General features: G+C 44.0%; 1 protein-coding gene across 1 annotated transcript in view; it reads right to left on the bottom strand.

Moving 5' to 3' along the window:
- Positions 1 to 7,087: 7,087 nt before the first annotated feature.
- LOC134565178 (bifunctional 3'-phosphoadenosine 5'-phosphosulfate synthase 1-like) overlaps positions 7,088 to 27,133 on the bottom strand; it is an 83,086-nt gene continuing 63,040 nt past the window's right edge. The window contains 3 exon segments of the mRNA XM_063424640.1: positions 7,088 to 7,591; positions 23,962 to 24,191; positions 26,075 to 26,343. Coding sequence (XP_063280710.1) covers positions 7,453 to 7,591; positions 23,962 to 24,191; positions 26,075 to 26,343 — 638 coding nt within the window. The 3' untranslated portion in view covers positions 7,088 to 7,452.

Consider the following 27,133-nt stretch of genomic DNA (forward strand, 5'->3'; position numbering starts at 1 on the left):
CAAGGACCACTGTCCTTTGCTAAAAGGCAGAAAAAGCCCTTGTTATCTGAAAGGATGATTCCTAGAGTGATAGATCTTGACAAATTAGACTGCCATTTTTGAGCAGGCTAATGATGTTTTGTTTTTTTCTGTATTAGAATTAGTAAATAGCTAAGCTTGACGCTGGTGCATGGACATGGTTATGAAGGGTCAACACCAAATGCCACAGAACTTCCCTGACCATTTAAGTCGGTGCCCAATGGAAGTTCTGTTTAGTAATTGGTTGATTACTAATGGGACTTTTGGTGTCATGTTTGTCTTTTTTTCTCTTGCAAGGGCCCTGCAGGAGAGGACACAGACACAGACGCCGCCCTCAGCAAAAACTAAAAGGGGGAGATGTGGGCCTGACATTGGTCTGAATTTAGGCTTCAGGCTCTGCTACTGTCTGTGTGAAAGGCAGGCGAACAACTTTCTCATGTTAGCCTGAGAAATCTTAAAGAGGAATTCAAACAAACCTTGGGAAGTGAGAAACTATCTGCAGGTGGTGTTTTTCCAACATGTTTACTGGAAAGAAATATTTACAAAAGAGTGTAGACGCTGAATAACCAATCATGTTCTTTGTACCGAACTACTCTATAAAAGTAGAATTTAGAAGAATAAAGTTTGCTCTCATCTTTACCATCATGGAGAGTCATGTTGTTATTTCTGTGCCGTCCGAAAACCATAGCAACATTTTAGGAAATAAAGAAGTGAGACAATGTAGCTTTTTATTTTTACAGCTGCAAAGTTAGGTCCTGCTTACATTGATCAAATGTAATGATATCTAATGTAATCCCAAGGATAGGTCCTATTCTCATATGAGATCACAGTGATCCATGGATCACATTATTTCTGTTGCGTGACATGTCCTGAGGTCATTGCTCTTTGGTGCCAGAGCAGATGTGGGAAGGTGCGTGTTTGGTGCAACAACCCTCACCTCATTAGTCCTGCTGCTGCCTTCTGGAGGACACCCAACTGCTGTCTCAGAAGCACCTCAAATGCCATAGCACCCTTAATGAAGTTGAACCTACTGTTGAAAACAGAATGTTAGGACTTGTCAACTGATAATGCTGTCCTCTGAGAGATGATAGGGAAAAGCTAAAGAGAGGCACTGGCAAAAGAAGAATTTTTGGTATGGTAGCCCTTTCTTGTATGTACAGCTTCCTTAAATAAGGCAGCTGCAAACAGGAGGAAAAATATGAACTCTACAGTGAAAACTCATATAATACAGGAATATATCGTTGTGGAGAGCAAGTCCTGCCCACAAGTTGATCAGATGCTCCTGTTCCCAATTAGCATTATGCTGGGAATGCTGTGGCTTTCAGTTCACAAAAACCTGCAGCTAGATCTGCTTGTTATCACTGCATTAATTTGCTCAAAGCCATTCCTGCTTCTAAATTAATGTCACAGGATGATTCAAATTCATGTTCATCGCTCCCATTTATTTTTCAGGCTTCATATAGCATCTTAAAAACATTAACTTCTGTAGACATTCACCTGTGTATGCTATTCTGTTAAAATATTATCTTTTATCACAGCTAGCAAAAGAATCAAACCTGACAGCAGAGTCCAAACTGCAACTTTGATATAAATGCCAGGACAATTTATTTCCAAATTCAGTAATTTGGTTTATTAAAATTTCAAATCACAAAATTTTGGAATCAAATCACAGGATTTTAAGCAATAAAAAAAACCACACAAACAGCGATACCTACTTGACAGAGTTTTTCCCGGGAAAAAGAGCCAAGGGTGATCCTTAGACACAGACCCTGGCCGTCTGTGTCTCTAGCTGGGTACACGAATTTGCCATGTTTGAGGCTTGGTTTTTATACTCTTTATTCTGCCTCTGGCAATATTTCCCCATATTTCCCTTTGTTTCTTGGTTAGCTATTCAAACCCAAATCCATCTCCGGTCGGATTGAAAAGAGCTCCCCTCCCAAATCCATGTGTTAATGTTCAGTTTCTATGGATCCTTATAGTTGATGAATGTTCGAGATATGGGTGATATTGCTTGATGGTCTGTGAAGGTGACTCCCGAGGTGTGAGTTGCTGATACCGGCTTATCTCAACAGGTCCCCTCCCAATACTTGAGAAGGCTGCAAAGTCTTTTGTTCCCTTCTGAATGGAGACGCCTGATTTTCAGGGTGGTCAGTTTCACCATCTGCTGCAGAAACCTCCTAAAACATAGACTTTTACCTGATATAAATTTATACAGCTTTATAATTTTCCAATTTACCATAAGAACATGAATTAATCATCTCACGTTTTTCACAACTTCCAACAGCAAATACCATTTAGCAGCTGCCAACTCTAGTTCACCTTCATGGTTAAACTTGAAGTTTTGCATGAACAGCTGCACATAGATGAATAGACTCTTCTGGATTTTGTCCATCCTAAATATTGATACAATTGAAAAAGAAAATCAAGTTTGAAGAATATCTGTTCAGTGATTCGGAAGAAATAAGCTTGACACTACTAAAACAGTCTCAAGTAATTGTTGTGGTTTGCTAATGAACAAGTCTCTCATTTTTTTCCAATTCCACCTTAGTGTCTATCAGAGGAAAGACTCACTAAAAGATACATTCCACATCTGCTCAGAGACACAGGAAGAAAAGAGGAGACCAGCCTCAAAGAATTTGCCTTAAATGCTACTGTGAACAAGTAAACAAAGACTGCAAGTAGCATTCATCCCATTCATTACACAGATCCCCTCATCACAACCTTCCTGACATCCAAAAAATCTAGATGAACACATGCTTCATCCAGTATCAATATTCTAACAATAATTTTGAGCTGGTTTTCCTATATACCCTGTTTAACAAGAAAAAAGTAAGTTTCTGTGACAAGGATATGAGGTAGTTGCTAGCTAAGAGAGGTTATGACTGTTCCACTGATTACCTGCAGATCCACTGATTACCTTGAAAGGCACCAATAGGTCAGTGTTACTTTACACTTGAAGAACTGTTTTACTTTTCATTTCTTATGTTTCTTCAGGATTTTTGAAGAATCCTAAAAGAACATGTGCTTTGTCTTTAAAGCAAGCAAAGCTGATTCACAAGATTACTCTTTGGAGACCTTGAAAAAATAGACAGAAAATTAATAACTGAACTAATCATTTTTGCCACAGGAAATGCCAAAATCTAAGGATTTTCTTTATTTTTCTTACAACAATTAAACATGAAATTAAGTTTGGGCCATCATGCTTTTAAAAAAGTTGTAGTAGGCTGATTAAGTATATCTGCAATCAAAAACCAGTAAGTTACATCAAATGAAATAAACATACCCTACTGACACCTATGGCAGCAAGCATATACAAAAAAAATATGTGAATTTGTTAACAATTTAAAGTGAAAACAAGATATTTTCTTTTATTCATTACTTGGCCATCTTTACAAATCCATAGCAGAAGAGAATCACCGTACAACTCAATAAACTCTAAAATTAAACAAAGAAAGCAAAATTTTCATTATGCTTAAAAATAAAAAAAAAATATCCTTCTGCTTTTTGATTGCATGTAGTCAGAAATAAATTTTAAGTGCTTCTGTGTGGAATTGCATTTTATTGAAATGGTATGCTCTGGTTCACTCCTGGAAAGTGTATGGTTTATCCCAAGTCTGTAACTTCCCCTGCAGTATAGTGTCTCTAACCACATTGGCCGGAGAATCTATCCACGCCTACTTTGAATTTCCCTGTTAAGAGTCCAGGGGGAAGCAGGCTTGCTCTCTTTGCCCTGGAGGCCTCTGGAGGCTCTGCTCCTCTCCCCTTCCCTTTCCCCTTCCTTCCCCCTCTCCCTTAGTAACCATGTTGCTTTCCCGGGGTTGAACTCCAAATAAATCCTCAACTCATCAGCACCTCACCAGCCATCTAGAGTCTCCTTGCCTGCCTGCATGCAAATACCATTGAACCTAGAGCCCAGGGGGCTCCTGGGGAACCCTCCCCGGGGACCCCCCCAAATCTAAACTACAACAATTAACACATGTGGGGCACGACCACCAACAACCCTGAGAAAAAGATGGACTACTGCACCACCAGCACAGAGCAGAACCCCGCGGAACACCGCTTCAACGCTGTCTCCAGTGGAGCAGCAGTCCAGGGCCGCAGTCGCAGCCCTGGGCGGCCCCTCCACCACCGGGCAGAGACCCCGCAAGCCACCACGCCGCCATCCCACCACCGCCAGCCAGCGCAGCGTGAACCTGAGTCCCGGCCCCTCAGGGCTCTGGCCCGCAGTGGCGCGGCGCAGGTGGCGCAGCCCCAGCAGAGCAGCCCCGGCGGGTCCCCGGCGGGGCGCAGAGAGGCTCCGGCATGGCCCCGGCCAGGCAAGACTGCCGCCGCAGCGCGGCCCCAGCCCCGCCTCTGTGTGCGCGGCCCCTAGCACCCAGAAAAGCCACGCAGAAAACACCAGCCTGCCGCCCACGGCACCGTTGCCACGGCGACGGGGCCGAGACAGCCCTCCCCCTGCCCGGCAGCGGCGAGAAAGGCCTCGCACACCATGCAGACCGTCTAGCCCGAGCAGCCAACGCCCTAGACAGCAGCAAAAAGAACTCAGCGAAAAAGCCATCAGAGAAGGAAAAAGCAGTCTTCAGCTGTGCCCAAGCCCTGCACCTCCCAAAACTTAGCTTTTGTAAATTCTGTGACCTCCTTCCTCACCCTTACTCCCTCCTCCCCTCGCTGCTCCTTTTCCCTTACCCAGCTTCCCCTAAACTAACCCCTGACAGTTAACCCCGTCCTGCTAACCCTGGCACAGCATGGCTGCCGCCACGTGCTCTGTAGCCGCATGGCCAACACAGCCACGTGCCTCCCCTCCAGCTCCTAGTCCCACCTTCCTCTTTCTAAGTCTCACAAAGTAAAGGCTAAGAAACCAAAACCCAAAGCTAAGGTAAATTTGTAATACCAGTTTTACAGCCTTGTATAATTGTTAATTCTACTTTATGATCTCGTTTCCCTGTTATTCTGCCCCTGTCCTTTGCTGTTCTGGCCAAACAGCAGGGTGATCCAAATCCCTACTTCTCCAACCCTAAAACCCAGAACCTGTTGTTTCTCCATTTCCTTCCCATCCCCATGAAGTAGTTTTACAATTATGCCTTTCTAGTTTGTGTGTGTTCATATTGCAGATTCCCCTGTTTTCAGTTTTAGAAAGCAGAGGCCTGTTCAAGTCACAAAGGTAAATCCATGAGAAGCAGTTTTTGAATTGTTTTCTTGTAAAGTGCGATTCAGTAGTAGACTACTGAATCAGAATCGCTTTTACGTTTATGATGTTCTCAGTAAGTTCTGAGGGTGACTGATAACCTAAAATAGTGTCTGAGAAAGTATTTTAGAAAAAAAAAAAAAAGGAAAAAAATAATAAAGAAATTTTTTTTTTGTTTGTTTTTCTTTTGGTGACCTAAAACTGGGAGTCTTCTGTTAGGTCTCCAACACTTCTAGTGCAAATATAGACGAAAAAATCCCCAATGGGTACATATGAACGTATATAAACAATTGCATGCAGAGTGTCGCTCCTTTAGTTGAACCAGTTGGAAAGTGAAAAGAATAATTTGGCTCAGATCCATGAGTGAGAATCTGAAGCCTTGTGTGGAGCCCGGGGAACTCCACATGTTTTCCTGTCCCTAGAATGAGAGCAGAAGTCAGCGCTATAGCCTAGAACTGGGGGCTATGGTGGTCTGAAAAGCCAGTTGGAAAAGGCTAGACACCATTAGGCCAGTCACGCTGAAAAGGCTAAACAAAATTTGTTAATTTGTTTAAATCTTGCAATATAAACCCACATAACCCGTTTATTGTGCTGGTGTGGAATTAAGTTCATAATAAGTTTATTGGGTTTGTGCAGGTTGATTGTACAATGGTATGTTCCTTGTACCCCATTTTCCCCTGTTGGTATTATCCTGCAATTCCCCAAAGTCATGTAGCTCTTCAGTTATTTGTCAATCTTTTATCATGGTCTGTGTAAACCCCTCCCTGTTGTCCCTGATTGGTTTCTGTAATGTCACCCCATGTTCGTACCACCTCTTTAGTTGAAACCCATTGGTTGTAACCTCCTTACCACACCCCATTTCACTGCTGTATAAAACGGCAGGTCAGAAGAGCCTCGGGGGCAGTCTGAGCATCCGGCAGGTGGTAAGGAGGTCCCGTGGGACCCCCAAATAAATCTGTCATTTTTACCGGACTGGCTCCTCCCTTCTTCTTCTCCGTCGTTGTCAGCATTCTCCACTGCCTCACACAGCCTCTCAGGACAAGAACTCACAGGGACCAGCAGGCTTGCGTGACTTGCCTAGCTGTACCCTTTAGCCTGCTGGGGTGTCTGAGCTAGGTGAAGCAGGCAGAGAGACTGAGTTCTCTTAAAGGCACCGCGACAGTTTATTGCAATTACATAGTCAGATAAACTGTTCACAGTATAACATAATCCTTACTGCAATTGTATTTGTTTTTATGCTGCAAAACTGTGTAATTACTGTTTGATTTTTAAATTGTTAATTGTCATATGTCATATTTCTCTTCTCACATTTTAACGAAAAAAGGGTGAATTTGTGGAATTGCATTTTATTGAAATGGTATGCTCTGGCTCATCCCTGGAAAGTGTATGGTTTATCCCAAGTCTGTAACTTCCCCTGCAGTATTGTGTCTCTAACCCCATTGGCCTGAGAATTTATCCACGCCCACTTTGAATTTCCCTGTTAAGAGTGCAGGGGGAAGCAGGCTCGCTCTCTTTGCCCTGGAGGCCTCTGGAGGCTCTGCTCCTCTCCCCTTCCCTCTCCCTCTCCCCTTCCTTCCCCCTCTCCCTTAGTAACCATGTTGCCTTCCCGGGGTCAAACTCCAAATAAATCCTCACCTCATCAGCACCTCACCAGCCATCTACAGTCTCTTTGCCTGCCTTGCCTACCAACGAACCTAGAGCCCAGGGGGCTCCTGGGGAACCCTCCCCGGTGACCCCCCCAAATATAAACTACAACACTTCTGGAAATGATAATGAGATAAAGATGAAGGCACTTTTATAGATGTTTTGAAACATTCTTTACTTTTTTGATTTATAGATAATCTATCCATAGTTAAGCAATTAACTGTTACATTTTCTCCTACAGACTACTAAAACCAGACACTACCCAGCAGCTTAAATAACATATGAAAAAGCTGCATCTATTTAAAAGCTGCAGAACTCAGGATAGAGGCAGTTAAATACAAAAAAATACAAGAGTTAAAAATTCTACTGCAAGAATATTAACTGTAGTAAAAGAAAAGACATTAAAACCAGCAGCTAGGTAGGTGCCAGGACATAACAGAATCCATAAGGGCTGGCAAAGAATGATGCTAAGTCAGGAAGAAAGAGTCTATTTTCAGAGAACTTCCTGACAGACACCACAACAAAGCAACATGAATGGCGACTGTGTGGTCCCCTTCTCGTAAACAAATCAGGCATCAAAGGTTGATCTGCAGTTAATAAGAGGCCTAAGCCTTCTCAAAGGATTTGTAGTATTCTGTCAGCACAGTCCAAGCCTTTGGAGCCATGAAGCCTTCCGGTGGGTTTTGTCCTTCTTGAGCCAGCTTGCGCATGCGGGTCCCTGATATAAAATCAAAGTCTTCATGGCTGAGAGAATAGGGGTGGAGGAAAAGGAGGGGAAAAAAGATACTTTAAAAGCAGACAAAGTTGCTCATATTCCTTTTACTTTCTTGATACTTTATTCATTTTTTCTTAGGAGTACAATTCTGTATAGGAGCTGTCATTTCAAGGCCGGCAATTCCAGTAAATCTCAAGAATATACATCCTCTACAGTATTCACCTTTGGTAACTCCTGAGGTTTTAGCAGCATGGTGCACTGAATCCCTGTTGACTGAATTCAGTCTGTGCTTCTATTGAATCTGGCTTGCTCTGTATGAGGAAGCCAACTCCTGTTGAAGGAGAACTATCTACTCTACCTGCTGTCTGAGCCCTCTGCCAAGGAAACAGTAGCCATCCTGATTTAACCCTTGCCTTGCCAGGGCAGGAGACCAGCCTAATGAGCTGGTTGAATGTTCCCGTTCTGGTTCAAGAAGGTCATTTCAGTGACACTAGAGAATGTGTAAAAAAAAAAAAGGTACAACACCTTAGTGAAGGACTGTTTGGAGAACAGAGAAAGTAAAAGCCTGTCTTGGGTTATGTAACCAAAAAAATGTGTATTCTGTTTCATCTGTAGAAAGCTAGTTGGGAGATGGTTTCTTTTTTTTCTTTATCTCTTGTAACTCCAGGGGGTAGGAGAGTGGATGCCTTCTGATAGTAGACCATCTGTTAAAACCAGGTGGGGCAGTGTTTCTTATCTCTTTCATCGACTTGGTCTCTCCCTCTGGGGGATATCTTCTGTTAATGGGCCATTAAGGCTCACCAATGACATGACACATTACATCATCCCATTCTGAGATGCACCACCCAGTGGGGAGGAGCCAACCATTCCCTACCCAGATAAAATGAAGACACAGGGATGCCAGATCCTCCTCTTTTCCACTGGATTCTCAGAGGAAGACCAGACTCATCTCACCGCCACTACAGGGTCATCTCTACTCCAACAGAACCACATCTATTACTCCAGAAGGACTTATTTGGACTGCGTCCAACACCCTGGCCGACAGGGTTTCAGGTTGTATTCCTGACTCCATCAGGGTTTTCTAGGACTGTCGGAGTCTAGAACATCCCTCTGGCCACCCTGGAGGGTTTGGAGACCGGACAGGGGGGTCTGGGATCTGTATAGGGGGGTCAGTTAGACCCACACAGGTCCCAGGAGGACACTGCCTCTGATTCCTGTCCATGGGAGTGAATACTCACATGCAGGAAGAATCACAAGCCGAAAGAATTTAAAATAAGTAGTAGCTAGTTTATTATAGAATGTAAATATAGAAGGTAGGATTCTTAGTACATGGGGCTGAATAGACAAGATGGAGGAATTGGGGAGTGGCCCCTGTGCTCCTTGTTCTTGCTCTCGTCCCCCATCTTCTGCTGATTTGGATTTTAGAGATTGGTTTAGAGAAGAAATGACATGTTAGCATAGGTAGTAGACATTGGTAAAATTTTGTAAATAAAAAGTACGTTTTGGAAGGTGGTTGGGTCAGGGGTACTGTACATAAGGTGCGGGGCTCTCTGATCCGCCCCAGTCCTGCCGCGTGTCCTGCTTTGGTGGGGATGCCTTGCAAAGCTGGGAAAGAACTGATAGATAATTAAGAATAAACAACCTTGATAACACGGACTGGTGGACTCCGCTTGTCGTCTCTGGCTCCGGTGTGAAACACTTAGGGCAAAGAGAAGACAGAAAACCTTATTACCTCGAGGAACAGCAACCCCGAGGAAACTCACAGGGAACAGCAACCCTGAGAGTGGGAAAACCCACACTCCGTGTCAAAATGAACTTGATGGTTTTTCTTGGTATCTTTTTAAACAAAAAAAAGGAGGAGATGATACATGGCCCTGTGGGAATGGTCTCTCCCCCCTCAGGGACCCCTAGAGCTTGTACCATGTAGTTTGACCCTTCCTTCCCTTTCTGACCCCATTGGCCGTGTCCCAAGTTGCTCCTCCCTGACCAGAGCTGAGAAAAGACCCTGTTCCTCTGTGCACGCGCTCTTTCCCTTTGGAGACCACCTGGAATAAACATCTTACTGCAGCTAAGGGTTAGAGCCTCTTTTGGGTCCTTTTTCCTGTCTATGAAATATTCCTCCAGAGCCTGAGAAGGCCTGAGCTAGCTTGGAACTTCGCAGGGATTAAAAAGGAGGATTTATTTTCACACTTGTAAAACAAAAGTACATTCCAATATAAAGAATAAAGAGGATTAAATTAAAATGACAAGTCATCTTCCCAGTATCATTCATTGTTGTAGTAGGAACAGGATAACTTAGATCATAAGGCAGAGCTATCCACAGCTGGGCCTCAGACCAGGCCTCAGGCCAGGGCCTACTAGGCCTAGTACGTCCAGCATACGTAGTACCAGATAAGGTTTTCTGGTACTGGGAATGTGTTAAGGTAGGGGTGCTACTAGCATGGAACAGTTACTGGGAAGACACGGTAGCTACCTTAAACTGCAATAGCTTACATACTTCTGTATGTCCACTGCCTATCACAGTGCACCTGCTAACTGTAAACTATTCACTCTGTATAAAACCCGACATCTCGCGGAATAAAGGAGGAGTACGTGCTTGGAACCATATTGGTGTGGACACACGTCATTCTAGCCCCCGATCTACCAGGGCTCTGCCTTTATATGGCACCCGAACAGGGACGGAGCCTGGTCAATACGGCTTAGACGCTGTCTGTTCAAGACTCAGATATTGTCCGCCAGGCTTAGATGCTGTAAGCGAGACTTATTTACCGTCCACCAGGCTTCAATGCTGTAAGTGAGACGTATTAGCCGTTGCTGAGCTTAGATGCTGTAAGCAAGACTTAAATGTTGAAGACCTCGTTTGATTTAGGACGTGTGTTTGTGTCGCTTGCGGACCACAGTCCTTAATACTCGGGGCAGATCGGGGAGCGTCTGTCGATTGGATTGTTTAGAAGGGCTACAGTGCCACCTACTGTCAGCAGAGAGAAGGTAAGCGCGGCAGACGCGGAGGGATTCAATTATGGACCGGTACCTTTTGGCTGCCATGCAGCTTTTTGTTACATTTCCCTGGGGAAATGGTTTCTTCCCCCTCAGGGACCCCTGGAACTCCTGTCATGTAGTCTGACCCTTCCTTCCCCTTCTGACCCCATTGGCTGTGTGCCAGCTTGCCCCTCCCTCAGAAACCCTGAGAAAAGACCCCTGTCCCCCGGGATCGTCCTCTCTCCTAGGACACCAACCTGGAATAAAGATCTGCAGAAAAGGGTGAGAGCCTCTTTTGAATCCTTATCCTGTCTCTCTTGATATAATCCTCCTAGGCCTGAGAAGGACTGAGCTAGCTTAGACCCTTGAGGGGAATAAGGAGGGTTATTTATCAATTGGCCCCCAACCTGGGTTTAAATATAGAAACCCATGCGGAGCTGGAGACCTTTCAGGGTCTTAGAAGCTTTTTGGGAAGTTCAATTACCCTAGCCACTTTGGCCACATGCTGTTGCTATAGGTGGGTAGGGATAAGCTCGTAGCTTGTGAGTTGCCCAGTCACGAGTGAGCTAAAGACAGGACCTTCAGTTGCTCCTGACTCAGCATATGCTACCACGGACCAGGTAAAGACCTCCGTTTGACTGGTACCGCAAACTGGGAGGGCGTAATTTTACCTTTGCAAGTAGCAGCGGGTGATTTTAGGACCCAGCGGCTGGGATTTTTTTTTCTTTTTTTTTTTTTTCTTTCGTTTCCGATTGCCGCAGCCCATGGGCCCGTGGAGCGGCTCCGCATAGGAAGCCCTGCTTTTCGGGGAAACCCCGGCCCGGGCAGATATCCCATCGGCCAAGCAAGGCTGCGGGGACCCCCCCGGTGCCACCGGGGCTGGAGAAACGGCCCGAATATGCGACAGCAGCCCCCGAGTTTTCCCCGCCTGTTCTCTCTCGTTATAGGAGACACAGGGAGTACAGCTGACTGAAGCAACTGGAGGGTGGATTTGAGCAAATAGCTTTCAGTAATATCGAATCATGGGCATACAGCTATCGGCTCCTCAAAAGAGTGCATTAAAAGAACTCCAGGACCTTTTAATTAACGTTAAAATTTCCAAAAGGCTGCAAAAAAAAATTTGTTCGCTGGTTAGAACATGAATTTACTGAAGCTGAATTGTTACAGATCGATACTGTTTCCTTTTGGGACCACGTGGGTACTGTGATCACAGATAAAGTCCAAAATAATGATCACGCCGTTTCTGTATTTATCCCAATATTTTTGCAAGCTTGTAAACATCTTCTAGAGTTAAGCAAACCCAGCCAGGAGCAAAAACCTCCCCCAAGTCCTCCTCTCTCCGATGCACCTTTATATCCGGGTTTACCTTTGTCCCGGGATCCTTTTAACAAAGCCAGTTTCTCTCCGACTGATCTCGGTGGGGGGGGCAGCGGCGGTCCGGGGCCCCTGCCAGGCTGCAGAGCCCCTGGGGGTCCCTCTCCACGTGGCTGATAACAATGGCGGCTGCCATGTGCTCCGAGCTTCCTCCCACAACCACTTCTCCCCCCTACCCCCTCCCCCTGCCCCCGCCCCCACCCCATACCCCTGTGCCAACCCCTGCTGGCCTCCGGCAGCCCCACCCCACCCCTCCTCCCCCTGCCTCCCCCCTGGCTGTTGCGGCGGCACGGAGAGGGCCGGCCCCCCCTCCCTGCACAGCCACGGCGGGGGGTAAGATTGCCACACGGCGGGGGGAGGGGGACAGCCTGGGTTGCCGAGCCAGCACGGACAGAGCATGCCCCCCCCCCCCCTTCCCAAACCACAAGGGACTGCAAACGCGGTAACTTCAGTGTCCCCGGGCACAGGGATACCAGCAGCAGTTCCCAGTCCCTCGGCACATGCAGATGAACACATTTTCTCTGTTGCTCCTGTTACATATGTAGGTAGAAGGCAAGGTTCTAGGCAATACCAGCCACTCTCCTACCAAGACAAGAAAGAGCTGTGCAAGTTACAGCGTGAGTTTGGGAGGGACACTCCCATCTTTAAAGGGATGTTTAGAGCCACATTTGATTCTAATGAAATGGTTCCTAGTGATATTAAAGACTTATTCAGATGTCTGTTATCTCCCTCAGAGTATGATCTGTGGGACAATATGTGGAAAAGGGCTTTAAGAACAATTTTACAGGAGATTCAGCAAAACCCTAACATGGCTAAGGACACTGAGAATATTGATATTACATTTGAACATCTGTGTGGTGAAGGTGCCTGGGCTTGCCCCGAAAAACAAATCCGAGTGTTATCCAAACCAATTTTACTTAGGATTAGCAATGTTGCAGAGAAAATGTTTTATCAGCTACCATCAAGGGAAGGGAAAGGAAGTTATGTCAATGTTAAACAATTTGCTACGGAGAATTTCTTACAGTTTGTTGATCATCTGAGGACACAGGTGGAACACCAAATACCAGATCCCGTGGTGCAGGCAGAGCTGATCAAAGAGATGGCTCAAAGAAATGCTAATGAGACCTGTCGTAGAATTATCCTCAGTCTCCCCTTGGACCCTCCACCTACTCTGTCCCAGATGATAGAAGCTTGTTCCAGACGGGCAGAAATGTTCTGCACATCTGAAAGACATCCTGGAACAACACACCCACAGCATACAGCCCCTGCAGGACCACACCCCAGCAGGCAACAGATGCCACCAGACCAGCTGCAGCGCATCATCTGCCTCCGCTGCAGGAAACCAGGACACTTCGCCAGATCCTGCCCCCAGACCCAGGAGCAGAAGAAATTCCACAAACAAAAAAACTGAATTTACAGCGCGTGCCCGCTGTTGACACTACAACGCGCAAAGATATAAATATAGCGGGACTCACATTGGCAAAAGCTTCTCTCTTAAAGAAAAAGGGGGGGAAAGCAGGTCACGGGGTGCGGAGGTGCAGAAAAATGTAAATGTTAAATGCTCAACTAACAAGGTTTGGCAGCCACTTGGCCGTTTTAGACTTGTAACTACCAAAAGTTTCCATTTCAGATCTACTGAGTGGATGGTTATAACAGTTGACCTAACATCTCACAGGACCTGACGGTTTACCACATGGGATTGGACAGTGAGTATTTTGTTATTGGGGACAAGGCACACACACCCTTGGAAATTGAGATAGCTCCCATGACCATTAAGGGAAAAATAATAGGCCTCATGTTGTTGGCTCGTTGTATGCACCCACCCTTTTATCTGGTAGCGGGGCAAATTCTTGCCCAAGCCATACCGGTTCCAGCAGAGATCACAGCAGACGATAAATCACCAGAGTTCTACTGGACAGAGGTGGTGGGGGAACCTAAACCCTCTATGATGTGCAACATTATTTGTGGACAAGAGCGCCTCCTAGTGGCATAAGTGCTCGACACGGGAGCTGACATTACCGTACTGCCACAAAGCATGTGGCCTTCAAACTGGGAATTACAGCCAGTGGCAGGCAAACTTCAGGGCATAGGAGGAATCACAATGGCAAGGATTTCGAAAAACCTGGTGCAAATTGAGGGACCTGATGGAAAGGTGGCGAATGTCCGTCCTTTCGTAGCAGATTATAAGGCCCCACTGTGGGGGAGGGACACCATGTCTCAGTGGGGAGTCCAATTGGTCATTCCTAAAACACCCCAGGATTTTTGCAAGTAGCCACCGTGGAGCGCCCTACCCAGAAGTTAAAGTGGTTGGAAAACACCCCCAGATGGGTAGCACAGTGGCCTTTGAGTAAAGAAAAGCTCAAGGCGCTGGAAAAACTCATGGAAGAGCAATTGGCTCAGGGACATTGTGAAGACAACAAGCCCCTGGAATTTCCCGATCTTTGTGATAAAGAAACCGGGGAAGGACAAGTGGAGGTTGCTCCATGATCTACGAGAAATTAATAAAATAGTAGAAGACATGGGACCCCTCCAACCAGGGATGCCCACTCCAACAATGCTCCCCCGAGATTGGAAATTGGCTGTCTTAGACATCAAGGACTGTTTTTTCCAAATTCCATTGCACCCTGAAGATGCCCCTAGGTTTGCCTTCTCAGTTCCCATTGTCAATAGACAGGCCCCAATGAAGCGTTATCACTGGAGGGTCCTTCCCCAGGGTCTCAAATCGAGTCCTTTCATATGCCAACAATATGTAGCCTCATTGCTGTCTCCAATACGCGCACAGAGAAAAGAAGCCATCATCCTTCACTACATGGATGATGTGCTAGTGTGTGGCCCCAATGACTCTATACTCCAACACACGCTTGACCTAGTGGTTAAAGTGTTAACCTCTGCTGGATTTCAATTACAGGAGGACAAGGTTCAAAGGATGCCACCTTGGAAGTACCTGGGCTTGCAAATCAGTGCAAGGACTGTTCCACAGAGCTTAGAAATTGGTTGCAATCCAAAAACTCTAGCAGATCTCCACTCCCTGTGTGGGTCTTTGAATTGGGTAAGACCCTGGCTAGGCCTCACAAATCAAGATCTAGAACCCCTCTTCAATTTATTGAAGGGGGAGAAGGAGCTGATGTCTCCCAGGGAGCTGACCCCAGAGGCGAAGACAGCAATCGAAAAGGTACAAAAAGCCTTGTCAGAGCGACAGGCTCACCGGTGTGAGCCAAAGGTGCCTTTCCAGTTCATTGTTCTAGGAAAACTGCCACACCTGCATGGTTTGATCTTTCAATGGATCGAGGAAGAGAGAGATTCACTCTTGATAATAGAGTGGGTTTTCCTCTCCCACCAAAGATCCAAGACCATCACAGAGCCACAGGAGCTGATAGCGCAGCTGATTCGGAAGGCCAGGGTAAGATTGTGTGAATTGGCGGGTTGTGACTTTGCATGCATTCACCTCCCGGTCAGACTTTCAGAGGAGGGAAAGAACTCTCCTGAGAGACTGACCAAAGAGATGTTTGAGCATTTGCTGCAGAGTAATGCCAGTCTCCAATTATCTCTGGACAGCTACAGGGGACAAATATCAGTCCATGCCCAGTCCCACAAGTTGTTCAATGAGGAATTCCACCTCATTCCTCATGAGAAAAGGAGTCGGAGACCACTCAAAGCTCTCACAGTCTTCACAGACGCATCGGGGGCTTCCAACAAGTCGGTGATGACTTGGAGGAACCCACAGACTCAGCATTGGGAAGCTGATGTCTAGTTTGTGGAGGGATCCCCCCAAGTGGCTGAACTGGCCGCAGTGGTAAGAGCTTTTGAGAAGTTCTCAGAACCAATCAATTTGGTAACTGACTCTGCCTATGTGGCGGGAGTAGTGTCCAGAGAGGAGCAGGCTGTGCTCAAAGAAATAGAGAATGAACATCTCTTCAGGTTGCTTTCAAAGCTAATCTATTTGGTCTCTCATCGACAGCACCCGTTTTACGTGATGCATGTGAGGTCACACACTGATTTGCCAGGTGAGATCGCAGAGGGGAATCGCCAGGCAGACTCCCTTGCTGCACCAGTTGAAAAGGCACATCTCCCTGATGTCTTCCAGCAGGCAAAACTGAGTCACCAAAATTACCATCAAAATGTGCCAGCCCTGATCCGACAATTCCAGCTAACACGGAGCCAGGCTCGAGCCATTGTAGGTACCTGTCCCAACTGCCAGCTCCAGGTCATGCCATCGATGGGCATGGGGGTTAACCCCAGGGGCCTGGGCAGCTGTGAGGTATGGCAAACAGACATCACACACATTCCTAGTTTTGGTCGCCTCAAATATGTTCATGTGAGCATTGACACATATTCAGGTGCAGTGTATGCCTCTGCCCACGCAGGAGAAAAATCCATACATGCCAAGCAGCACCTAGTGCAAGCCTTTGCAGTGTTGGGAATTCCAAAAACAATCAAAACTGATAACGGCCCAGGGTATGTGTCCAAGGAGTTCCTAGAATTAGTCCAGCAGTGGGGAGTGGAGCATAAAACTGGCATCCCTCACTCCCCCACAGGTCAAGCTGTGATCGAGCGTGCACACCAGACACTCAAACAGGTTCTGGCTAGGCAGAACTCCTCGGCTTCGTGGATGACACCACAGCAGAAGCTCTGCAAAGCCATGTTCACCATCAATTTTCTGAACTGTTCATTTGAAAACATGAGTCCACCTGTGGTACGTCATTTTAATAGTGGTAATCAGTTTAAATTGTCTCAGCGTCCACTGCTTTTGATTAGGGATCCAGAAACTTGGGAAACCAGAGGTCCCTATGAGCTGGTGACCTGGGGTCGTGGCTATGCATGTGTGGCTACTCCCTCAGGCCCTCGGTGGATTCCCCAGAAGTGGGTGAAACCTTTTGTCCCCAAAAATCCAGCTCCAGCAGAAGGGGATGAGAAGCAAGTGACTGATGCTTCGAAGAGAAGACACCGCCGGATGGAAGAGAAAGAACCTCCCTAGAGGTGGATTCCTTCTGGCAGAAACAGGAACCTTTTTAACATGTTTTAAAAATGTTTATTTTTCCCTTCTAGAGAAAACCTACCTCCCACTCAACCCTATGATGAACCCCATCCAAGTTGTCATCCTGCTAATGCTGAACAGTCTGGCAGCTGCATGGATCATCCCTCAACCACGTCAGAACGTCTGGGTAACCCTGGCACAGACACTTCAGCAGGAAAACATATGTTTGTCCACTGCAGCAGCTAAGAATCCTATGTCTACCTGTCTGGTAGGAATTCCTTTGCAGGCTGGAGAATTTCCAGCAGGCTTGGACAAATACAAGTCCAACGAAATTCCAGAGGCACACACCCCACAACCACACAAAGATCATAAAAAGCAAGGTGTGTTCGCCATGAACCCCTTAGCGGAATGGGTGCAGGGTTTGCCCAGGGTAGCTCATGAACCCCAGGAGTTGGAACTATTGGGTTCCTCCCCTGCCACATACTGCATCCAGTTCTCTATCATCCCAATACCCCCTAACACTGACGAGTACCACCTTATAAGGCAGTTCCAGGGAGAATTTACTGCAAAGAGGTGGTGCCATAATATAAGCCACATTGCACCAGACAACCCATCTCACTCCAAACCCAGAAGCCTCCCTAGAGGGTTGTTCTTGGTTTGTGGGGATCGGGCATGGGCAGGAATTCCATCTTGGCTTTTAAGAGGGCCATGTACCATAGGGCGATTGTCCGTGTTGACACCCAACCAAACTTTAATTCATGAATGGACACACAAAAACAAATCGGCTGACAAAATTCAAAAAAGGAGTGCTGACAATTTGGACCCAAATTGTAATTCAGACATTTTTCATTGGGCAAAATCAAAAAGAGTTGCTGTATCCCTGTTTCTTCCGTGGGTAGCAGCAGCCAAAGCTCTAGGTGAATTGGGCCACCTAGAGTGCTGGGTGGTCAAGCAAGCTAATTTAACATCCATCGCCATCAGCTCCCTCCTAGAAGACGAGGAGATTACCAGACAGGCCACCATCCAGAACCGTGCCGCTATCGATTATCTTTTGCTATTGCATGGACATGAATGCCAGGAATTTGAAGGACTCTGTTGCATGAATCTGTCCTCAAAGGCTCCAAACATCCATGCTGCCCTCCGAAGCATGAACAACATGATCGGACAAGTGAAGCAAGAATCAGAAGATTGGATCAAGGAACTGTTCAAGGGCTGGGGATTCACTGGGTGGTGGACTTCTGTAGTCAAAACAATTTTGTTACTTTTTGTTATCCTTTTCCTTGTAACCATAGCATTCGGGATCCTACGCTGTTTGATTTTCAAGGCTATTAATGGCCTCATATCTTCTACCTCAGAAGTCAACCATATAGAGTTGGCAAATCTAAAGCGATCTGATTTCCCTAGCAACCATAAGTGGTGGGAAAACCCACACTCCGTGTCAAACAGAATTTGAGAATTTCTCTCTGTATCTTTTTAAACAAAAAAAGGAGGAGATGTTACATTCCCCTGGGGAAATGGTTTCTTCCCCCTCAGGGACCCCTGGAACTCCTGTCATGTAGTCTGACCCTTCCTTCCCCTTCTGACCCCATTGGCTGTGTGCCAGCTTGCCCCTCCCTCAGAAACCCTGGGAAAAGACCCCTGTCCCCCGGGATCGTCCTCTCTCCTGGGACACCAACCTGGAATAAAGATCTGCAGAAAAGGGTGAGAGCCTCTTTTGAATCCTTATCCTGTCTCTCTTGATATAATCCTCCTAGGCCTGAGAAGGACTGAGCTAGCTTAGACCCTTGAGGGGAATAAGGAGGGTAATTTATCAGCTTTTAGCGTCCATTGTCTCGAAAAGAGGCGAAAATATCAAAGACTCTGATATAAATCGGGTAACCCTATGGGTTCGGGAAGAACGAAAGTGAAAGCAGCCATCATTTCTTTGCAGAGAAGCAGGACGGAAAGAGAAAGGCAGATTGCTATGGGACGTTGTAGTTTTACCAGCAAAAAGAGCAAAGATACGTTCAGAGTTAAGTGTAATTTGGAAGAAAGCAATAAATACCTTGCAAACATTCGCTGTAAAGAGCAAAGCCGTAATTTTAGCCGGAGAAAAACAAACTCCCTGTCCCTCTGTTTCTCTCTCCAAGATATAGAAACAAAAGAAAACATCTAAGGTAGTAGCTAGGCGCTTCAGCAGAAATTCCATGCATTCCACGCATTCCGAGGGTGAGAATGCAGCTCCGCTTTGCCCCTCCCTTTGTTCGTCTCTGGCCGGCTGTGCAGGGAGAGGGCAGGAAATGCTCTCTCCAGCTCTCCGGCAGAATGAAGACAACCAGGAAATGGCTCAGCTGCCAGACCCGGGAGGGGGCGCGAAAGACGAGAAGGCAGGCGGGGCCGAAGGCAGAACAAGGAGGACACAAGTGACACAGCAAGGAGGCGGACTTAGAGGCGGTGCCACCGGCGGAGCGGAGCCAAACCCCTCCCTACCGGAATGGGAGCTGACGTCAGCTGCCCACATGACAAAAACAAAAACAGAAGACATGGCGGCGCCCATTGCCCGGATCGGACAATGCAAGTTCTATTCAGTCCGAGATCCCTGCGCCCCCGCTTTTTTCAGTGAGTGCAGAGCCTTTCAGTTTCGTCTTTGAAGATAAGCAAGCATCGTAACTCGACCCTATGTCATGCTATTACCCAGGAAGCTGTCAGGATTGTTAAACAGAGACAGTGAAAACATACAACAAGTGAATATTGCAAGAACACACCAGAAAAGGAAGGAAAAATAGTCATCTGTACCTCTGCTGTGAAGAAATCCATTATTGTGTGAGAAATGCAACGTGAAAAAAAAGATATATCCTATTATGAAAAAGATAAAGTAAAAAAAAGTGAAATGGAGATGAGTTTTTAGCTAGTTATTACCTCTGTGTAAGGATGAGTTGTTTCTACATTTTGATGTTGTTAAAATTAATTTTTGTGTGAATTAATTTGAGTTAGTTAATTATTGTTAAACATATAATTTTAAAGCTTGTTTTTAGGATTTGGGCCCTGATAAGTTTAAGTTAAGTCTATATTTAAATGTTAAGGAGTTTAATTAATAATGAATTTTTAGTGAGTTACTACACATATAGAGTTTATAAGGTTAATGAGAGTTGTAGATTTTTGTTGAGACTTACTTATGTTAGATTTAAGAGTTAGTTGATTTAAAGAGTGCTTTATAATTTGTAAAAGGTATAGTTGTTTAACTTGTAAAGTTTAGTTAGAAAAAAGAAAAAAAAAGGAAAGAGAAAGGAAAGAAAAAAGGAAAGAAAAAAAAAGGGAGAAAAAGGAAACTAGATTTAAAATTACATGGAAAATAGTTATTAGTGCCCTGCTAGCTACATTTGAGTAAGTGGTGCTGAGAGGGCTCTAGCTGACATCTCCAGCTGGAGTGGTCCCTTGCTTTACTGCTAGGTCTTCTAGTAGTTGTTTTTGAGAATGATTTTCAAAGCTGAACAAAGCCTCATCTCAGAACTCTCAGCGCTGTTGTCCTGCCTAGGGAGGTGGGTGCAGCTGGCTGAAGCCAGCCCCTAGCACATCTGTTTGTGCAGAGAGGCTGTGCTACTGCTCTTGGGTTTGGTCTTCTGTGCTGGGGGAGAGAGATGAGGGAAGGCTGTCTTGCACATTAGGTTCTATTGCTTTTTCACTCCTGAAGTGGGACAGTGAATGGCCTGAGAGAATCTGTTTTTATGACCCCTCCTTGGCAGGTTGAGGCAGTGACCAGTAGGTCATTTCTCAAGGAGTTTGTGCTGGCTTAGTCCCAGGAGAGCATGTCCTGTGCTGCAGCTATGGGGATGCACAGTAGTGTGCCTCAGGGGATGAGTTTCAGAGCCTGAGGACTGTGGTGGTATGTTTTGTTCAGTGATGGCACTAGGGAGAGAGTTGAGAGCCGTGATATCCCCATGCCTGACAGAATGGGACAAGGGTAAGGGGCTTTAGCCAGTGAGACTTTTCAGTCAGTGTGAATTTTGAGAGGATCAAGATAAGTTATAATAGAGGTAACTTGAATTCAGAGCCATGACGGCCCAGTCTTCTGCCTAGCAAAGTCATGTGGCACAAGTTCTTTCAAGCTGAGTGACCTTCTCCCAGGTTCTCCAAATAACAAATCTTCCCAGCTTCAACCACAGCTAGTGAGTTGAGAATAATGTTTCCTGAAACAGCTAAGTAATCTACAGGCTGAAATTGTACTTGTAAAGTCCATGTTTGTCGTTTGTCAGCACACATAAGAGCTTTTGGAAACATGATTCACAGCATTTTGAACTACTCGACATTCAAGAGGCAGTTAGCAGAGCCAGCAAACTTCCTGGGCAGGAGGATGCCAGGGCAGCAGAAATTCACTGATAATCCTGCCAGCAGTAGCAGTGGAGCCAAGAAATTTTTGAGAAAGGTCTTAGGGCAATGAGTAAATAAACAGTTTTGCCCAGTGAAAACAAGTTTGACATTATAACTGTGCTTGGAAAAAAAAAAGGAAAAAAAAAAAAAAAAAAGCGAGAAAGAGGGAAGAAACAGGTTTAACTGAGATGATAATAACAGAACATTGATAAAGAAGATTTAAAATGATGCAAATTGTTAGATCCTTAATTGTATTGTTAGTTGTGAGTTGTCCTAGTGTATGAGAGTTTTAAAAGATAAGAGTTTTAAAATATAATTCGATGACATGTTAAGTATATAAATTAGTAGCATTTGTAAGTTGATATTCAAGTTTTTATGTTGTGTTGTCTATGGGGTTTTCTGACAAGCATTTGTCATTTTAAATGATTTTATTTATTTTTTTTAGCCATTTAAGTATTTCATAAATGTTGTTAACAGATATGGTTGTATTATTAGGTGCAAGTCAGAATTTTTTCTTAAGTGTCATGTTAAGTATATAGTTTGTCTCTTTTGTAATTAATCTTGTATGGTTTATGCAATGGTTTAGCATGTCCTTTTGAAGCTTCATTTGATTCTTTTAACTGTGCTATACATTTCGCTTGCAATGAGATCTTGGGCTTGCTTTGGTACCTTTAAGTGTTTTTCAGAAGGTCTTGGAGAGAGATACCTGAAGCAACATTGATGATTTTTCCATCAGGTGTTGATCCTGTGATTGTTCCAATTGGTACTCAACTGTTTTCGAGAAAAGTTCCAGACAGGACGAGTTCCCGAGTGATCTGACCGATTTTTCATCTTAAATTTTAAGTGTCTCTTTTATGTAATGATATTATGACAGTTTGTTGTATTTTAGGCATTCTGTGTTTATTGTTTTTAGAGATTGTTTTTAAAGAATATACTAAAAAACATCACTCCAACTTAAAGTTTGAGTTCTGGCCAAACTCTGATTTTAAATTGGACAGATGTTGTTTGTTAACGAAGCCCAGAGGTTTCTGCTCCAAAAATAATATGCAAGTTATCTTAACTTGATAATCTGATCCGATCAGAATGACAGCTGAATCAGCTTGGGGTGGAAACCTGTTATCTTGCCCAGGAAAGATATCAGGACTTTCACTAAAGAAAAGCATTTCAGCAGTGTGCAGTCTCTGGGGTGATAGCAGAAATGATTTGATAATCACATTTCCTCTTTCATTAGTATGCAAAACCTTCTATTCTATTCCTTGCCTTTGAAAATGCTAATTCACATACCAGGTCTGTTTTAGTTTCTTTTCTGCAAGCTATAGACTCAATGAGATACTAACGAAAGTTGAACCAGATAAGAAGACAGCAACAAAGACGCATCATTGCAGCTGCATTGACAGAAGTAACCCGGACTACCCAGTGACAGCAGAGAAGTCTGCAGCTGTGATACATCATCAGGCAACGCAGAAGAAGAAGAGACAGAAGATGATTTGAAACTTTAATTTAGAACCTGTGTATGAATGAAGAGCAAGGACTGAATATAATGTGCTTTCATCTTTTACTTTTAGCAGCTTAGGGTTTTTCTTGGGTAACTCAAGTAGTGCTTTGCTTATAATAGTGTATGTTAAGGCAGCCAACCGTGACGCAGACCCAGTTTGGATAGCTCTAAAGAGAAAAAGGGGGAATTTGTAGTAGGAACAGGATAACTTAGATCATAAGGCAGAGCTATCCACAGCTGGGCCTCAGACCAGGCCTCAGGCCAGGGCCTACTAGGCCTAGTATGTCCAGCATACGTAGTACCAGATAAGGTTATCTGGTACTGGGAATGTGTTAAGGTAGGGGTGCTACTAGCATGGAACAGTTACTGGGAAGACACGGTAGCTACCTTAAACTGCAATAGCTTACATACTTCTGTATGTCCACTGCCTATCACAGTGCACCTGCTAACTGTAAACTATTCACTCTGTATAAAACCCGACATCTCACGGAATAAAGGAGGAGTACGTGCTTGGAACCATATTGGTGTGGACGCATGTCATTCTAGCCCCCGATCTACCAGGGCTCCGCCTTTACATTGTCACCAGAGCAACACATACACTAAGTTTTTGACACTACTGTGCCACACAAGGGAAAAATAGCATTGAAATTTGCATACAGAAGACAAAATTAACTGTACTGTAATTGGTTTAAAAAAAAACCAGCTGAAAACCCTGGGATTCAGAATATTCTTAGGGCATCATTTTGCTTTATTACTAACAGAGAAAATAAACAGATATTTGTCACCCCATCTTGTCCACTTTCTTCTCCATGCTGCACACTCTCACTGTATCTTCCCTCCTATCTGATGCACACCTGACACCTGAGAAGCTTATTTCAAAAGACAAAGCAGCAGAAAGCTAATCTTACCATTATAATAAATAGTAATATCTTTCTTTGTATTTACCAACCTGAGCCACTATGTTCCAGAATCAGAGAAACCTCAGTACCAGGGGAGCCTTCAAGTGGCAGCTAAAGTTAGAACAGGTAGTTGCACTGTGAACCAAATCATGCTGATATGAAGCTACATTTGTCTAAAAGCTACATTTATCTAAAATCACATCTAAACACTGCCCTATTAGAGCAATATGAATTTAATTTGAATTTAATTATAAACTTTTTTTTTTAATGTGGGCAGGGGTAAGTGGCTGCTATTGCTGAAAATTTTCATAAAATGAAAATACGACTTAGTGATCAGAGTCATAATAATCCATGCACTTCTTTTTTTTATTGTAAGCTGCAACCCTGAAGGGTACGATTTCCAGTGCTCGGAGGCCTGGAGCCATTGTCAGCACTTTGGCACCATGGGTTGGTTCATACAAATCTTTCCCAGTGTCAGGGTGTGGCATCCCTGCTGGATCTCTCCCTACAATGTAGAAGTTAGCTCCTGCAACCATCCGTGATCTGCAGTGCCACTGAACCTACAACAGAGACAGGAAAAACAATTAACAGAAGAAAATGCTCCAAAACTACAGCTCCCAAAATAGGCATGCACTCTGTAACTACCATGTTTTCCTTAATCAGATGTGATTTTTACTATGGAGCCACAACATAATAAAGAACTAGTTAAGTTGATCACCATCAAACTTACAGCTAAAACATACTACCCCCATTTTATTTGCACAGTAGGTACTCAGAAAGTTACTTCAGCACTCTCTACACATTCAGACCAAAAAACCACCCATGTTCAGCATTTTCAACTTGTACATGTGGCAAGGATGTTGTTCAAGGCAGAACTAACACTTTGCATGAACATTAAAACCCTAAAGACACATAAACTAGGTACACACTGCATATGAATGCTTGTAATAGATTTATTTTCCTAAGAAGGTGAATTTATTGCATTTTGATACATCTTTGCTTTACAGAACTGTTTCTTTTCTTCCAAGGCACTTATCAGGAATGTTAAAAATACAAAAAATGCTAAATTGATATTTATTAAACTTGTTCATTAGGATTTTACAGACTGGAAGGACACATCCACCCGGTAGATAACCATGTTACCAGCTGCTTGTTCTTCTGTAAAGCGCTTGTGCTACAGAAACAGATCTAATACCAATGACTTTTAAATAACCTATGGAAAATTACTAAAGAAAGAATCTCTTTTATTACTTGAACAAACATTACTGTCAGGCTGTACTCTGAGGTCACTGGAAATGCCATATAGGTAAGGAGAAAAATTTTATCCTGTTCAGAATAAGGAATGTGGATTTTGGTTCCTCCTCACACATACAAGAATGAGGTAGATTTCTGCTAATTCTCACAAAAGGCCTATGGAGAACAGCAGAAGATTCCCCACATTACCTCACTCACATGCCTCAGCTAGATCTTGACTGCAGTTTTTTTCTCTGGACTGAAAGGCAATGAAAGCTCTGTTTGACCAGTCAACTGGCCAGCGGAAAATAAGTGGCATCTGCCTAATTTAACTTTACTAGCAAGATCTATCTATCAAAAAAGCTACCCGAGAGTCAATCTCAGAGCCTGGTCAGAACTTAAACTTCTTGTGATTCAATGTGGAGGTGAGCAAGGAGGGGAAAAAAAAAGGAAAAAGAAAAAGAAAAAGAAAAAGAAAAAGAAAAAGAAAAAGAAAAAGAAAAAGAAAAAGAAAAAGAAAAAGAAAAAGAAAAAGAAAAAGAAAAAGAAAAAGAAAAAGAAAAAGAAAAAGAAAAAGAAAAAAAAATTAATGAGATGGAGAATCAATATCCCCTAGAGGAACTGTCCACAACTGAGAACATTTATTCTTTCTGCTGCCTCCCACAAACCTCTAGGGACTCCAACCTAAGACCTGGCTCCTAAATAAAGTGTTCCAAAGAATTATTTCATACAAAAGCCTTGAAACAATTCTCTCTGAATTAAGTCTGCCAGAAAATAGGCAGACTACTTTTTTCTTAATATGTCAATACCTCTCCAACATACAAACTTTTGCTTAACAACCATAAAACTTAAGTATTTTAACATTCAGGTCAATCACTCGATATGTTAACAGATTTTATAATTCCTTCTGAAAAAGACCATAAAAAAAGGAGGAAGGAATAAATTATCATATCCTTGTAACTGTAAAGAAAAGAACCTATAAACTGAGTATTTTCTCCCACCATTTCCAGCAAAATCCCCCAATATAGAAGTTTCTTCAGAAGGCAATGCTTTGGTTGGTGGCAGAGACTTGATAATCTGCTTTCCCAAGTAAAATTAGTCTCCTCTCTTCCTCCATTAAAACAACACAACACACAAACATCAGACAAAGTACAAAATATTTTAGTGCACTATCAAGTTTTTTTTTACTTTAAACTCTTGATATATTTACCTCAGTTGGTCCTGCATATATCATGGGGGAAGGGAATATAGCTACCACTGTTGTTTCTGGATTCAGGATTCCCTCCTCCAGTACTGCAGCATGCTGCTTCATGCGCCACATAAGAGGAACATCATCCTCCTTTGTCCAGCCTCCAAGGGGGTGCAAGAGTAAAACTGGGCGCCGGTAGCCACGTTCCAGAAGCTGCTTATGAGTATCCTGCATTAAGAGAGCGTGCCCATTGTGCACCAGGTTGCGTAACTGGAATGCAAAGACAGCATCTATGGAGAAAAAAAACCAAGACAAAAGATATAAGGAAAGCAAGTTATTTTATCAGGAGTTGTACAGCCACAGAAAAATCCTCAGTACATGCTCTCCTCTGAGCTCTATTAAAGAAGTATAATAGCAGTACTCACAGGTCATTAAAGAATTATCAATTATTACAAAATCACTGTACTTAATAAGAAAAACTAATAAAAAACAACCATACAAAAAAATCAGCTTCCTTAACTTCTGAATTTTCTGCAGAATTACTCTGGTTTCTCCAAGAGCTATAATCTTCTATTTGGAATTTTCATTGCATAAGGGTATTATATTCTAAGAGGAAATCAAACTATGTTACTCATCCTAAAGGCAACATATATCATCAAGAGAACAAATGGACCTGTTTAGAACAAAACTAGTAAAAGGGGATTTAATGTTCCTTACTAAGTTTCCTTCACCTTAGTTTAGTAGATTTTAAGTGTAGTAAGAACAAAGCAAGACTAACTGCTATTCCAGAGTATTACAAACTCATCAATGAAAAACCCTGCCACAACCAGGATTTCTCTCTCCTGCAAATTCAGATGAACTAAAGTACCCCGCAAGACAGTAAAATCACGGTATTTGAGAGATTTTCCAATATGGAACCAATGAAACCTAGAGAATATGGTTTTTTCAGATCTCAAATATGTGTTTGTTTAGGGGTTAGACAAAAGACTGATATCCCAGACCTATAGCTCCTGGACATACCACACAGAACAACAACAGGAGCTCAGGACCAGTTGTGGTTTGCATTCTCGATGTTAATCT

This window comes from Prinia subflava (assembly GCF_021018805.1).
Source record: "Prinia subflava isolate CZ2003 ecotype Zambia chromosome W unlocalized genomic scaffold, Cam_Psub_1.2 scaffold_37_NEW, whole genome shotgun sequence".
NCBI lineage: Eukaryota > Metazoa > Chordata > Aves > Passeriformes > Cisticolidae > Prinia > Prinia subflava.